General features: G+C 42.9%; 1 protein-coding gene across 1 annotated transcript in view; it reads right to left on the bottom strand.

The window, feature by feature from the left end:
* The window catches only part of LOC126248203 (uncharacterized), a 988,540-nt gene that overhangs the window by 747,991 nt on the left and 227,922 nt on the right, over positions 1 to 12,627 (bottom strand). Inside the window, exon 2 of the mRNA XM_049949008.1 lies at positions 817 to 871. Within this exon, the coding sequence (XP_049804965.1) occupies positions 817 to 849 (33 nt within the window). The 5' untranslated portion in view covers positions 850 to 871. The remainder of the gene's footprint in view (positions 1 to 816; positions 872 to 12,627) is intronic.

Raw genomic sequence — 12,627 nt, 5'->3', positions numbered from 1 at the left:
CACATCAAAAAATGGTTCAAATGGCTCTGAGCTCTATTGAACTTAACTTCTGAGGTCATCAGTCCCGTAGATCTTAGAACTACTTAAACCTAACTAACCTAAGGACATCACACACATCCATGCCCGAGGCAGGATTCGAACCTGCGACCCTAGCGGTCTCACGGTTCCAGACTGCAGAGCCTAGAACCGCTCGACCACGCCGGCCAGCCAAACTCATCAGAAAAATGTAGCCCCGCGGGGTAGTCGCGCGGTGTGAGGCGTCTTGTCACGGTCTGGGCGGCTCCCCCCGTCGGAGTTTCGAGTCCTCCCTCGGCATGCGTGTATGTGTGTGTTGTCCTTAGTGTAAGTTAGATTAAACAGTGTGTAAGCTTAGGGACCGATGACCTCAGCAGTTTTGTCCCATAAGACTTTACCACAAACTTCCAAATTTCCAAAGAAAAATTTATGTGCTCGATGTATACCGAAAGCTACACAATCAGCTTCGCACTTATATTAACGTGTAAATAATGAAGGGGTTATTTGATATTGCTTACAGCTGGTTTATAATTGATTCTGCACCAGCAGGAATACAGTATGAAACATAAAAGCATAAATCACTTAATCACCTTCAAATAGAGGTGCAAAAAGAATGCAGTATGCAGCCGCACCCTTCATAACTTTATACATCCTGTTTCATTTGATTTACTCTGTTCTTTAGAACTCGTGAAGCAAGTTTTTGTTTAAAATTGTATTTTTCCTTTTCTTTCGGTAGTGTTTCAAGTGAAAGATAACATGACATATTAAAACAAAATTTTAAATTTTGTTGTTATTGCTTACCTTCCTAGAGGCATTTTTCACAGCAAACGTCATATGGCCTGGTGGTTCTCTACTCCTGCAACAGAAAACCGTTTCGTGCTTAAGTCTGAAATGTGACTAAATTGATGTATTAAGAAAGAATTTAAAAGTATGGTCTTAAGTTTAATATCTGTATGCCATGTTCTAATGTATGTTAATAAACACAACATTATGGACTGATACTGACAGTGATTACAGAAATGTTAAACAAGCATCACCACTGATCGAGAACAATTATGTTTTCGACACCGTAGTTGTTTTATTTTTCTTTGCGTGCAAAGGAACATTGCTGTCACAATTTCGAAATTCCGCTTTGTACATGTCATGAAATGTATTCGTAGTTGCGAATATAGACAACCATCAGCTGTATGATGGAATGATGTCAATGAAAATTTGTGCCGGACAGGGACTCAAAAAAATGGGTTCAAATGGCTCTGAGCACTATGGGACTTAACATCTGTGTTCACCAGTCCCCTAGAACTTAGAACTACTTAAACCTAACTAACCTAAGGACATCACACACATCCACGCCCGAGGCAGGATTCGAACCTGCGACCGTAGCGGTCACGCGGTTCCAGACTGAAGCGCCTAGAACCGCACGGCCACACCGGCCGGCGACGGGGACTCGAACGCGGATTTCCCGCTTAGTGCCAGCTGTAACTTTACCTCTTTTTTTAAAAAATTTCCTTTTGTTAGTTAAGGTTCGTTGCATTTGTTCGGTGCCGACGTCTCATGATGCTTGTTCAAGCTCATCATTCATCCATTAAATCAGTTTTTTATTGCAGAGGGCAGCCAACCCTCTGACCGAACACGCTGAGCTACCGTGCCGGCATTAGCAGGCTCTCCGAACATGATTCACAAGCCCACTCAAACTTCCATATGTCATCAACCATATATCTACAACCTGCACTCGTGTATCCATTATGTGTATTTCCGTACAGTGGAGACATTTTAATTGCAGGTCGCTTGCCAGGTGTTGACGGATAAGTACGATATTTCAGTGCCTTTTTTGTTCAGGGGTACGATGCAATATCCTTTCAGACGTGCATTGTACTTCTGAACAACACAAGGACTGCAATATCGCCGTTATACAAGACACTATCACGCATGCGTATTTTACCACCTTGGGTCCTATTTTCAGTTAGTTGTTGATTTATTTTAATGCTTCAAATATTATTTTAAAAGTTGACAGCGTTTGGAAAGGTTTCACAAACAAGAAACAGTAACGGTCATTCTTCTTACAAATTTCTGTGCTGGCTGCAAATATTCAAAAGGTTGTTTTATAAATACAACAAACACTTCTGATAGCGTGGAGGTGATTTCTTTGTCTATTAGACCAATAATGGTGTATATGGAAAACCAGCTGCTGTCCGAGTTACTAAAGTCCTAACAGCGTCGGCCATTGTCTGTACTCAAAGCTACTGCTCTTATGAAAATAGTCACCTTATTTGCCTGCAGACAGACATACATGTGAATTAAGTACTAATACCACAGGTAATCGTAAGGAAGGAAGAAAAGTAATCGATCAATGTCCCGCCGAAGATGTCGCAGTTAAACTTAGGGAAGGAGCACACAGTGGATGGCCCTAGCATTTTCAAAGAAACCACCAAGGCATCCGCCTAAAGTGATTTAAGGGAACCACCTAAAATTTTGTTGGTTGTGTTGAAATTTGCAACCCACTGCTCCCGATTCCCAGTCGAGTGGCTACACTGCTGTGCTACCTTATTCGGTGCAACTTTTCAGCACATACTATGGCAAAACTGCACTTATGAGCCGAAACATTATAACCGGTTTTCCATATAGTGTGTTGGTCCATCTTTGGAACGCAATACAGCAGCGATTTTGCGTGTAATGGTTTCAACAAAGTTCTTGGTAGCTTTCTGAAGGTGGTAGTAAGTTGCTACCGGACCAAACTGCTGAGGTCAACGATCCCTACCATATGTCTACGCACAGGTCAGCAGCTCCCGTACATTGTGGGCCGTTGGTTTGTGGGAGTGGTTCTGGCGCCAGGTAGCGTCCCCGTCCCAGATGTGTTCCGTCGGGATCATATGTGGAGAATTTGGTGGCCAAGACATCAACTACCATGCCCCTTAAACCATTGTAGCACAATTCTAGCTTTGTGACAAGGACTGTTATCCTGCTGGAAATTGCCATTGCCGTTAGAGAAACCACTAAGCGTGGAGCGCTGCAGATGGTATGTTCACGTACTTGAATGTCCCCCATTTTACTGCCTCCACCGATCTGCGTCCGTGACGCGGTGCAGGTAACGAGCAGCTGTTCGCCTGGATGATGGAGAATCTGGACACTACATCGATTTGGTGTATCATAAAACATGACCCGATCAGGTGAAACGTATACATTGATCCACGGTCCAGTCTCGATGCTCTTGTGCCAACTGCATTCGTAATCGACAATGTCGTTCCAGCACGGGAAAACACAGGAGTAAACTGCTTTGAAGCTACATAGTCAACAATGTGAGCTGAACAGTGTGTTCTGAAACATTTGTGTGTGCCCCAGCATTGTACGCTGTCGTCAAATCTGCCATAAGTCGCCACTGCAACAGTCCTAGGAATGAAGGCATATCAAAACAAACACTAGTAGAAAAAAAAAACGAAAACCTCGTCAATCAACCACGACAATGAAAAACTAGGGGAAGAAAAGGTTGTCAGAAATTTCAAATGGTTCAAATGGCTCTGAGCACTATGGGACTCAACTGCTGAGGTTATTAGTCCCCTAGAACTTAGAACTAGTTAAACCTAACTAACCTAAGGACATCACAAACATCCATGCCCGAGGCAGGATTCGAACCTGCGACCGCAGCGGTCTTGCGTTTCCAGACTGCAGCGCCTTTAACCGCACGGCCACTTCGGCCGGCTCAGAAATTTCAATCTAGCTATATAACTCCTATGTCTATCACAATACACAAACCCACACACAACTCCAAAATCTCATTTGACCTATATAACTTCTAATGATGCCATAATAAAAACAAACCACAACTGGCAGAATTAACTACTGTCAAAACCAGACCAAGATAATGGCAGCACACTCCACAATATATGAACTTAAACTACCAACCCAAACCACAAAATTATAGAAAGCCACTCTAACAAATTTCAATATCAGTTACAAATATTAGCCCCCCCCCCCCACTAAAAACTAAACCATTACTGAAATCCATTACTCCTTATCCCTTAGCACCATCCACCTGATATCCGCCCCCAACACAATACCAACATAAAAATGTAATTAACTACTACTAATATCATTCATAATTTCAGAAAAAAAATACAACTCAGTCCAAACAAAAAGTAACACAAATTTGCCGGCCGCGGTAGTCTAGCGGTTCTGGCGCTGCAGTCCGGAACCGCGGGACTGCTACGGTCGCAGGTTCGAATCCTGCCTCGGGCATGGGTGTGTGTGATGTTCTTAGGTTAGTTAGGTTTAAGTAGTTCTAAGTTCTCGGGGACTTATGACCTAAGATGTTGAGTCCCATAGTGCTCAGAGCCATTTGAACCATTTTTTAACACAAATTTAACTGACCCCCTCCTTCCTTAGAAAACACCAAGTGAGGAAGCCCTATGTCTCCAACTTCTATGTTACACCTTCGACGTCCAGCACATGGTTACTCACTCGCGGTTCACCGTACGTCAAACACTTTCCGCGCTTACGACAGTAGCACGTGAACAGACGACCACCTTCGTCGTTTCCGAGATGCTACTTCACAAGTGCTGGGTCGCAACAATCTACCCTTTGTCAAAGTCGTTCATGTCAGTGGCTTTCCCCACTTGCGGCCCGTATCGTCCGAGCTTGTGCTCCGTTTCTAATGAACCCAATGTCGATGGGAGTTAAGCCCTAGCCTTCCTTCCTTTCGTGGCTAACATAATTACTCATTCGTCTCTGCTTCGCGTATATACTGGGTGATCAAAAAGTCAGTATAATTTGAAAACTTAATAAACCACGGAATAATGTAGATAGAGAGGTAAAAATTGACACACATGCTTGAAATGACATGGGGTTTTATTAGAAAAAAAAAAGAGTATTGCTAGACGCGTGAAAGATCTCTTGCGCGCGTCGTTTGGTGATGATCGTGTGTTCAACCGCCACTTTCGTCATGCTTGGCCTCCCTGGCCCCCAGACCTCAGTCCGTGCGATTATTGGCTTTGGGGTTACCTGAAGTTGCAAGCGTGTCGTGATCGACCGACATCTCTAGGGGCGCTGAAAGACAAAATCCGACGCCAAAGCCTCACCATAACTCCGGACATGCTTTACAGTGCTGTTAACAACATTATTCCTCGACTAGCTATTGTTGAGAAATGATGGTGGACATATTGAACATTTCCTGTAAAGAACATCATCTTTGCTTTGTCTTACTTTGTTATGCTAATTATTGCTATTCTGATCAGATGAAGCGCCATCTGTCGGACATTTTTTGAACGTTTGTATTTTTTTGTTCTAATAAAACCCCGTCATTCCAAGCATGTGTGTCAATTTGTACCTCTCTATCTACATTATCCCGTGAATTATTCAGATTTCAAATTTATACTAACTTTTTCCTCACCCGGTACTTTCCTTACCGCATCACAAGCCTACTATGACATCTTTCGGCATTCATTCTCGCAGTGAGCTGTGATCATAATATGTTGTCTCGTCAGTGTAGTTAGATGTGGCTTTCATTGCATATGACAGTGCACACTTTCTGCTTCTCGCGTGAAACGTGTAAAAACTGTATTCTTTTATGGCACAGAGACGAATCTGTGTTCGCGGTCGTTGTACGAGGGCATGAGTTGAAGTATTACCCATCATGCATATTACTCGGTCGAGTTTCCCGCTTCGCTGTCGCAAGTTGCTACACTCTGCCGCTAGAGGGCTCCGAATTGTTTTGTGTGTGTAACATGGTGGTGTTTAATGTAACTATGTCGGCGCGTAAGAAACAGAGGGCTGTAATCGAGTTTCTAACCGCAGAAGAGTTCGTCCACACAAGGAGCACCGTCTCCTTCAGCATGACAACGCCAACAACACACGAGCCCTGCGACATTTTCAACTATCTGACGCCTTTGGTTCACTATTATCGATTATCCTTTATACAGTCCCAACTTGGCCCCATACGATTTTCATCAGTTTCCAAAACTTAAAGAACACCTTTGCGGACTTTACTTTGATACTGGTGAAGCGGTGCAAGTAGATGTGAGGTTGTGGCCCCCTCAGCAAAGTCAAACATTCTACAGCGACGGTGTCAACAAAGTGGTCTCTCGTTGGCAGAAATGTTTTCGTCTCCCGTGTGTTTATGTTGAGAAATAGATATGTTGACACGAATAATAAAGATGAAGAATGTTAATAACACTTCTTGTATTTAGGCTTTAAGAGTTTTTACATTAAAAATTCGGATGCATTACTTTTCAGCACTCCCTCGTCCATGAATATATTAATGTTTCATACAATAGTATGATTACAACATAGGTTTATTAAATTATACGTTTTGTAACACGGACCTGTTTGAAATGGAAATGCGGAATACAGGGAAATACAGGACTAAAAAGTTTCGATTAGACTTTAGACAAGTATGTTACAACGTAAGTTTCTAAAGAAGATTTGTTAAGTGAGTCAGTTGAGAAAAAAGTATTTGGAAATGTCTCAGTGTGACAGGAGAAAACTAACGTGGCATTTGACAAACTGCAACCAGGATTAGTAAGATTTATAGGGAAGATAGTATATGTGGGTAAGAAATACGAAGGTTGACAAACACAGTTTTGTGTAACATAAATTAATATTATGCTGATTGTTATAACGAATCACAGAGGAGCATACTCACTAATGGCAATAGGTAGCGGAAGATCGAAAGAAAAAGAAACTTCGAAAAACGTGTGGCACATAGGAAAAGGATTTAAGTAGGAAAAATTGGGCTTCAAATAAATGGTTTATAAAGAAAATATAGCATTATCCTTCGAGAAAACCCTCACAGAGCGAAGACGACTCTCCTGGTGTGGGGCAAAAGAGTTAAGAAGCCGCGTTCTTCACCTCCCTCTCTCTGTAGGCGCCACCTCCGTAAGTGAAACGGAAAATTAAATTGTCAGAGAGAATTAAATCACATCGTGTTCGTGCTAAATCACTTTGAGCACCCAAGGGATGTGCCTCCCAAAGGATTATGCGGTCGAATACCCGCCCCTCGGTCTCTCCCCATGTCAGGTGCATTAATAAAAGCTCTCCGCACTCCTGGGGCTTCCGGAAAGCCCCTCCACTGCAGACACGCAAGCTGTCGTCTTCCCCCTCCACTCTTTTTCCAATCCCTACCGCCCGGAAAACCACACACTGAAAGGCACTAGGTTCTTGTTCTTTTTTATACTGGACCTGTGGTCACGGTTTGCAACTGTCCATATGATGAAGCGAATGGTCGCACGTAGACTCCGCACTACAAAATACAAAAATACAACGGAAAACCTAAGTGCAATAATTTGGAACGTTCTTTAAAGACTGGAAATACCGTTACAGATAAAATGAGTGACAATTCCAGTTTTGTAAAATGAGACACAGGCAGAATTTAATATTATGCGACTAAAAATGCAACTAAAAACTATAATGCATTATAAATATTTTTGTTTATAAATACAATAGCTATGGTATCGAGTTTTTTCATTGCGCACTGTATGCGAGGTGCGTTCAATAAGTAATGCAAAATATTTTCTTTTATCAGCCAATTTCGTTTGAAAAAATGCGTAACTTGTTGTGGAACATCGTAGAATATTCCAACTTCAGCCACTATAGTTACATGAAGTTCCGATTGGTGGCGGAGCAATACGCAGTCTTCAGAATGGTGTCTGAATGGAGGTGTGTTCCAAGCAGAGACCTGTCATTGAGTTTCTTTTGGCGGAAAACCAGAGCATCGCAGATATTCATAAGCGCTTTGAAAACGTCTAAGGACACCTGGTAGTCAATAAAAGCGCGGTGAGTCGTTGGGCGAGATGTCTTCTTCTCAACAAGGTAGCGCAAACTTGTCCGATCTCCCGCGCGCCGGCCGACCGCACACAGCAGTGACTCCTGCAATGTTGGAACGTGTGGACACTCTCATTCGAGGTGATCGACGAATCACAATCAAACATCTCCCGCACAGCTCCACGTCTGTATTGGTGGTGCTGACACACTCGTCTACCAGGTGGGGTGCTCATAGCTGTGTGCCCAGTGGATTCTTCGACACCTAATAGAAGACAGAAAGAGCAACGAACGACAATATGTGCGGAACTGATTGCACGCTATGAGGCTGATCGTGACAATTTTTTGTCAAACATCGTCACAGGCGATGAAACATGGAGGAGGAGGAGGAGATTAGTGTTTAACGTCCCGTCGACAACGAGGTCATTAGAGACGGAGCTCAAGCTCGGGTGAGGGAAGGATGGGGAAGGAAATCGGCCGTGCCCTTTCAAAGGAACCATCCCGGCATTTGCCTGAAGCGATTTAGGGAAATCACGGAAAACCTAAATCAGGATGGCCGGAGACGGGATTGAACCGTCGTCCTCCCGAATGCGATGAAACATGGGTTCATCGCTTTAGATCGGAAACAAAACAGCAATTCATGGAGTGGCGCCACCCCACCTTCCCTCCGAAGAAAAAGTTCAATGCCGCACCCTCAGCCGGTAAGGCCATGGCGACAATCTTCTTGAATTCTGAAGAGGTTATTCTATTTGACGTCCTCCCTCATGGTTCAACGATCTACTCTGAATTGTATTGTGCTACACTCATGTACTGGAATCCTGAGTAAAACCAATCTGATTTCAGAAAAAAAAAAATCTGTTGCATTACTTACTGAAGACCCCTCGTATTTTTCTTGCTGATCGCTCTGATTATTATGATTTCTCTCCTAATAGCGTGTTGATTAACCTTTTTGAGTGCAGGACATTTGCATTTCGTCATAACACGTTATCTTCAAATCCTACGTATGTGGCCAGTGGTAGTCTGTACAATAGATTTACGAGGTTCCTATAGACTTTGAGAATGTTCTTTATTTATTTAGTTGTTAGGGTGCGTAAGAGTTCCTGAGACACAGTGTACTATTCTGACGTTCTGATATTCATACATGAGACATTTAGTGATGTATGTGGTCAGTAGTAACACTGAAATAATCCATGACTTTCACGGTGCCTCCCGTGACAATAATGCTTTGTAAGGATACGTATCAGAGAGTGGTATGCTGGAAGATAAAAGAAGCAGGTGTGATTATCGACATGTAATCGAGGTAAGCGTGAATCATATGACCAGGAATCTCGTTTATCTTGCTCCGTGATCCAATGACAATAATAGAGTAAGTATTCCAATCACAGCTGGTGACACCATTGGGTCAAAACGGAATACACATCTGTTGCACAGCTTGGACTGTATGTGTTAAACGAAATATTTTCAGAAACTGTTTTCTTCTGCAGCACTGCACCCTGCATTCAGATGGGCCATACTCTGCCCGTTATCCAGATTTACAGCGTAGAATAACTTTAAGACCTTAATGCCCGGAGCTGGTTTTGTATATCGCCGATCGATACATTCCGACGGTTCCTGCTCTCTGGTCGATTTCGCAGCCGCTGACTACCAACACTGATGTCAAGGCAGAATGTGTTCTTATCAACTAAAATATCTTTTCTGCGTCTGTCACCCCATTGACTCTTTCGTCTTATCGTAGGAGTTGAAATACGATAGGTAGTCATAAAGTTTTAATTTTCACCTCGAAAAATCAAGATGAGAACATAATACTTCCTAATGGTGTTATTCCTTCTTTAGGTATTCACCCTGCCAATGGTCTTCCCACGTTCGTAACTCTGCTCCCCACCCGATCACTGAAGTTAAGTAACGTTGGGCTTGCCTACTACGTGCATGAGTGACCGTCTAGGCAAAACCGGGTGCCTGCGGCAATAAGGACGCCAATGTCGCCCAAGTGGCACCCAACTGAAAGACTCAGGCTGTCGTGCCGCACGGCTTTTATTTATTATTTTACATATTCACCCTTTAATGCTACACATCTTTCCCAAAGACTGATGGCTTCGTTACAAAGTCAGAATATGGGCTGTGAAATGTCTGTCACGCAATTGTTTCTTCATCCGAGGAAAGGGAATGAATTCACTGGATGCCATGTCAGAAGAATGCGAGTGTGTGTGTGTGGGGGGGGGGGGGAGGGGGGAGGTAAAGTTTCATTGCCCAAAGAAGAAGCACGTGTGACTCAAAACAACCACTTGGACAGCTTCCTGCGTTTCGATTTGTCGGTCCCCCATAGACTCGTCAGGAGATTTCGGTAGTATGCTCTTGCGACAGTTTGCCCCTTAAGAGCATAATGAGTTTGCACCATGCCATTTCTGTGTCAAAAATCACTTAGTATCACCTTCCCCTGTTATGGATGGGTCGTTGCCTGTTTCCGCGGTGGTGAGTCAACTTGCTTCCACTGTCTGGAGCCCCTCTTTGTCTCGGCTTGATCATAGTGCCACACCTAACACTCGTCCATGGTGATTAGGCGGCTGAGGAAGGCATGTGAATTAGCCTGGCACTGTTGCGACATTTCCGCGTCTCGCTCGGTCCGGCTGGGTTTCCGAGTGGTTGTGAGCAGTCTCGGAATCCAGAGGGCGGTTATCATAGTTATGTTCAAAATGTCGTGCAACATTTCATGACTGATTATTACGTTATCCACTATTACTCTGGTATGATTCGCCCACTTTTGAACACTAGCTCCTCCAATTTCCTTGGGGTTTCCTGGCACGTCACAGAAAAATGGTCTACCAATTCTCGATTCGGCTTTTAGGCTTATTTGAGTACACTGCAAGCCTCTGTGACCGTACGCAACATGTCATACGCTAGTGAATTGTTGCTCCACACTTCCATCAACTCATCATGGATTTCTGCAGCTCTATCCCCCTTCAAGTGCCAGGAACGAATGACAGGGATTTCTCCTTGGTGGCAGAGTCGGTGCGGGTTGCACTGAGCCCTGTGAGGCCAAGTGAGAAGCTACTCGGCCGATTAATAGAGGTTCCAAGGTGAACAAACCCGACAACGACCGGGAGAGCGGTGTGCTGACCACATGCCTCACCATACTGCACCCGATGACGACATTGGCAAAGGATGACATGGCGGTCGATCGGGCCCAATTGGCTTGTCTAGAACCAGAAACGGAACTTTATCTTTCTCTTTACATCACTTTATCGACGGGCTGTGTCGTTTTGTCCTGGCTCCTCTAACGACTTGCTGCGGTACGGGGATTTCAATGCGTATCGTCAGAAAAGATTGTCTAACGCAGTTCTTCGAGGTGATGATAAAACTTTATCACCACCCCGCGTACACTCGTTAGCGCATTCATTTTCTCTGCCATTGCTTGTCTTCTCTGCGGGCTACACGTACTTACTTTTTTTGGTTTCCTCATTATCTTAGTGCAGGTCTACACAGTGAACATAAGGGGAAACCAGAAAAAATGAGTAAAAAATATTGCAAACACACACACACACACACACACACACACACAATCTCCCACATAGGATTAGTTAATGTTAGGCGTAACGATAACATTCACAGTCGTAAAATTTCGAAGTAAATATCTCTTTTGTATTAAGTTCTACATGGTTGCAGGTGAAAAACTGTGAAAGAAAACAAGTGCAATAAAAAACATAAAAACCCAGGAAAACCACAGCATGCGGTAACAAGGCATATAAACAAAAAAATTTCTATTTTTCTCATTTGCAGATACTGTCTTAAAAACTGAGATTTATGTATGCGCAAGTAGTAAAGAGTATTTTTCCTGTTTTATAGTAAGATAATAAAAGCCCACTGATCATGCAGAAATTTCAGCGAAACATGTCTGAGAAATGAAAGGAAAGATAAAAATTGTGTTTTTCTCGAGGTGGACCCTCTCCAAAAAGAGAATGATAAATTTATTACACTTTTAGTTTATTTAAGTATGACAGTCACAGTCTGAATTTAATTCGATTTATTGCACCATTAACTAGTTTTCGACCCACTGCAGGCTCTTTAATCAGACAGAGGTATTACATTAACACCGAATTAAATTAAAATACCAACGGTTTGCTTATCTTACGTAAATAAACCATAAATTTAAATGACAGTAGCAGTTCGTCATCCACAATGAATATAACGAATATTTTTTGTGGACTGCTGTTTTGCAGATCGCCATATTCTCCACAATTTTTCATACACCAGTATGAACAATTGTGGAGAATATGGCGATTTTCCAGAACTGAATCGCTTCAACAAATTACAATGTCAACCGTATAAAAAAATCATTGTACATCAAGGTGAAACTCATTCTTAAAATTCCTGGAACTATTCTTCAGGATAGGGTCAAAGAACATAAGTACTCTTTGTATAAATACAGCGACGGGGAAAGTGGAGAAAATGTAGTTTGTGTGAGAGCGTACTGCCATAGTGCGGCTATTAGCAGGATACAAATGTACATGATGGGATTTCTCATGCAGCAGTTATATCATAACAATACACCCGATCTCCGGCGTTCTTTTATATTGTGGACCCTGACTCACCTAAAGAAGTGTGACGCAATATTGCGTGCATCATCAAAAAGGATTGAACGCTAAATAGAGGCTTATATATCCAGAAAATAATTAACGAGTGCGATTCAGTGTGTTTCTACGCAATAGTTAAGCGAAAGCGAGTCGATGTAAACTTTGTTGTACAACGAATCAACTGACGAAATGGAAACGAAAAAATGACTTCCTTTTTTCGCTAGGAATTTTTTCAGTTGATGAGTTAGTGCTCAGCCTGCGTCAGAGGAGAACGTCGTTGCCCGTGTTTTGCCCTGAC

The sequence above is a fragment of the Schistocerca nitens genome, chromosome 3 (assembly GCF_023898315.1).
Source record: "Schistocerca nitens isolate TAMUIC-IGC-003100 chromosome 3, iqSchNite1.1, whole genome shotgun sequence".
In the NCBI taxonomy this organism is placed as follows: Eukaryota; Metazoa; Arthropoda; class Insecta; order Orthoptera; family Acrididae; genus Schistocerca; species Schistocerca nitens.
This window is presented reverse-complemented; position numbering and strand designations above follow the sequence as displayed.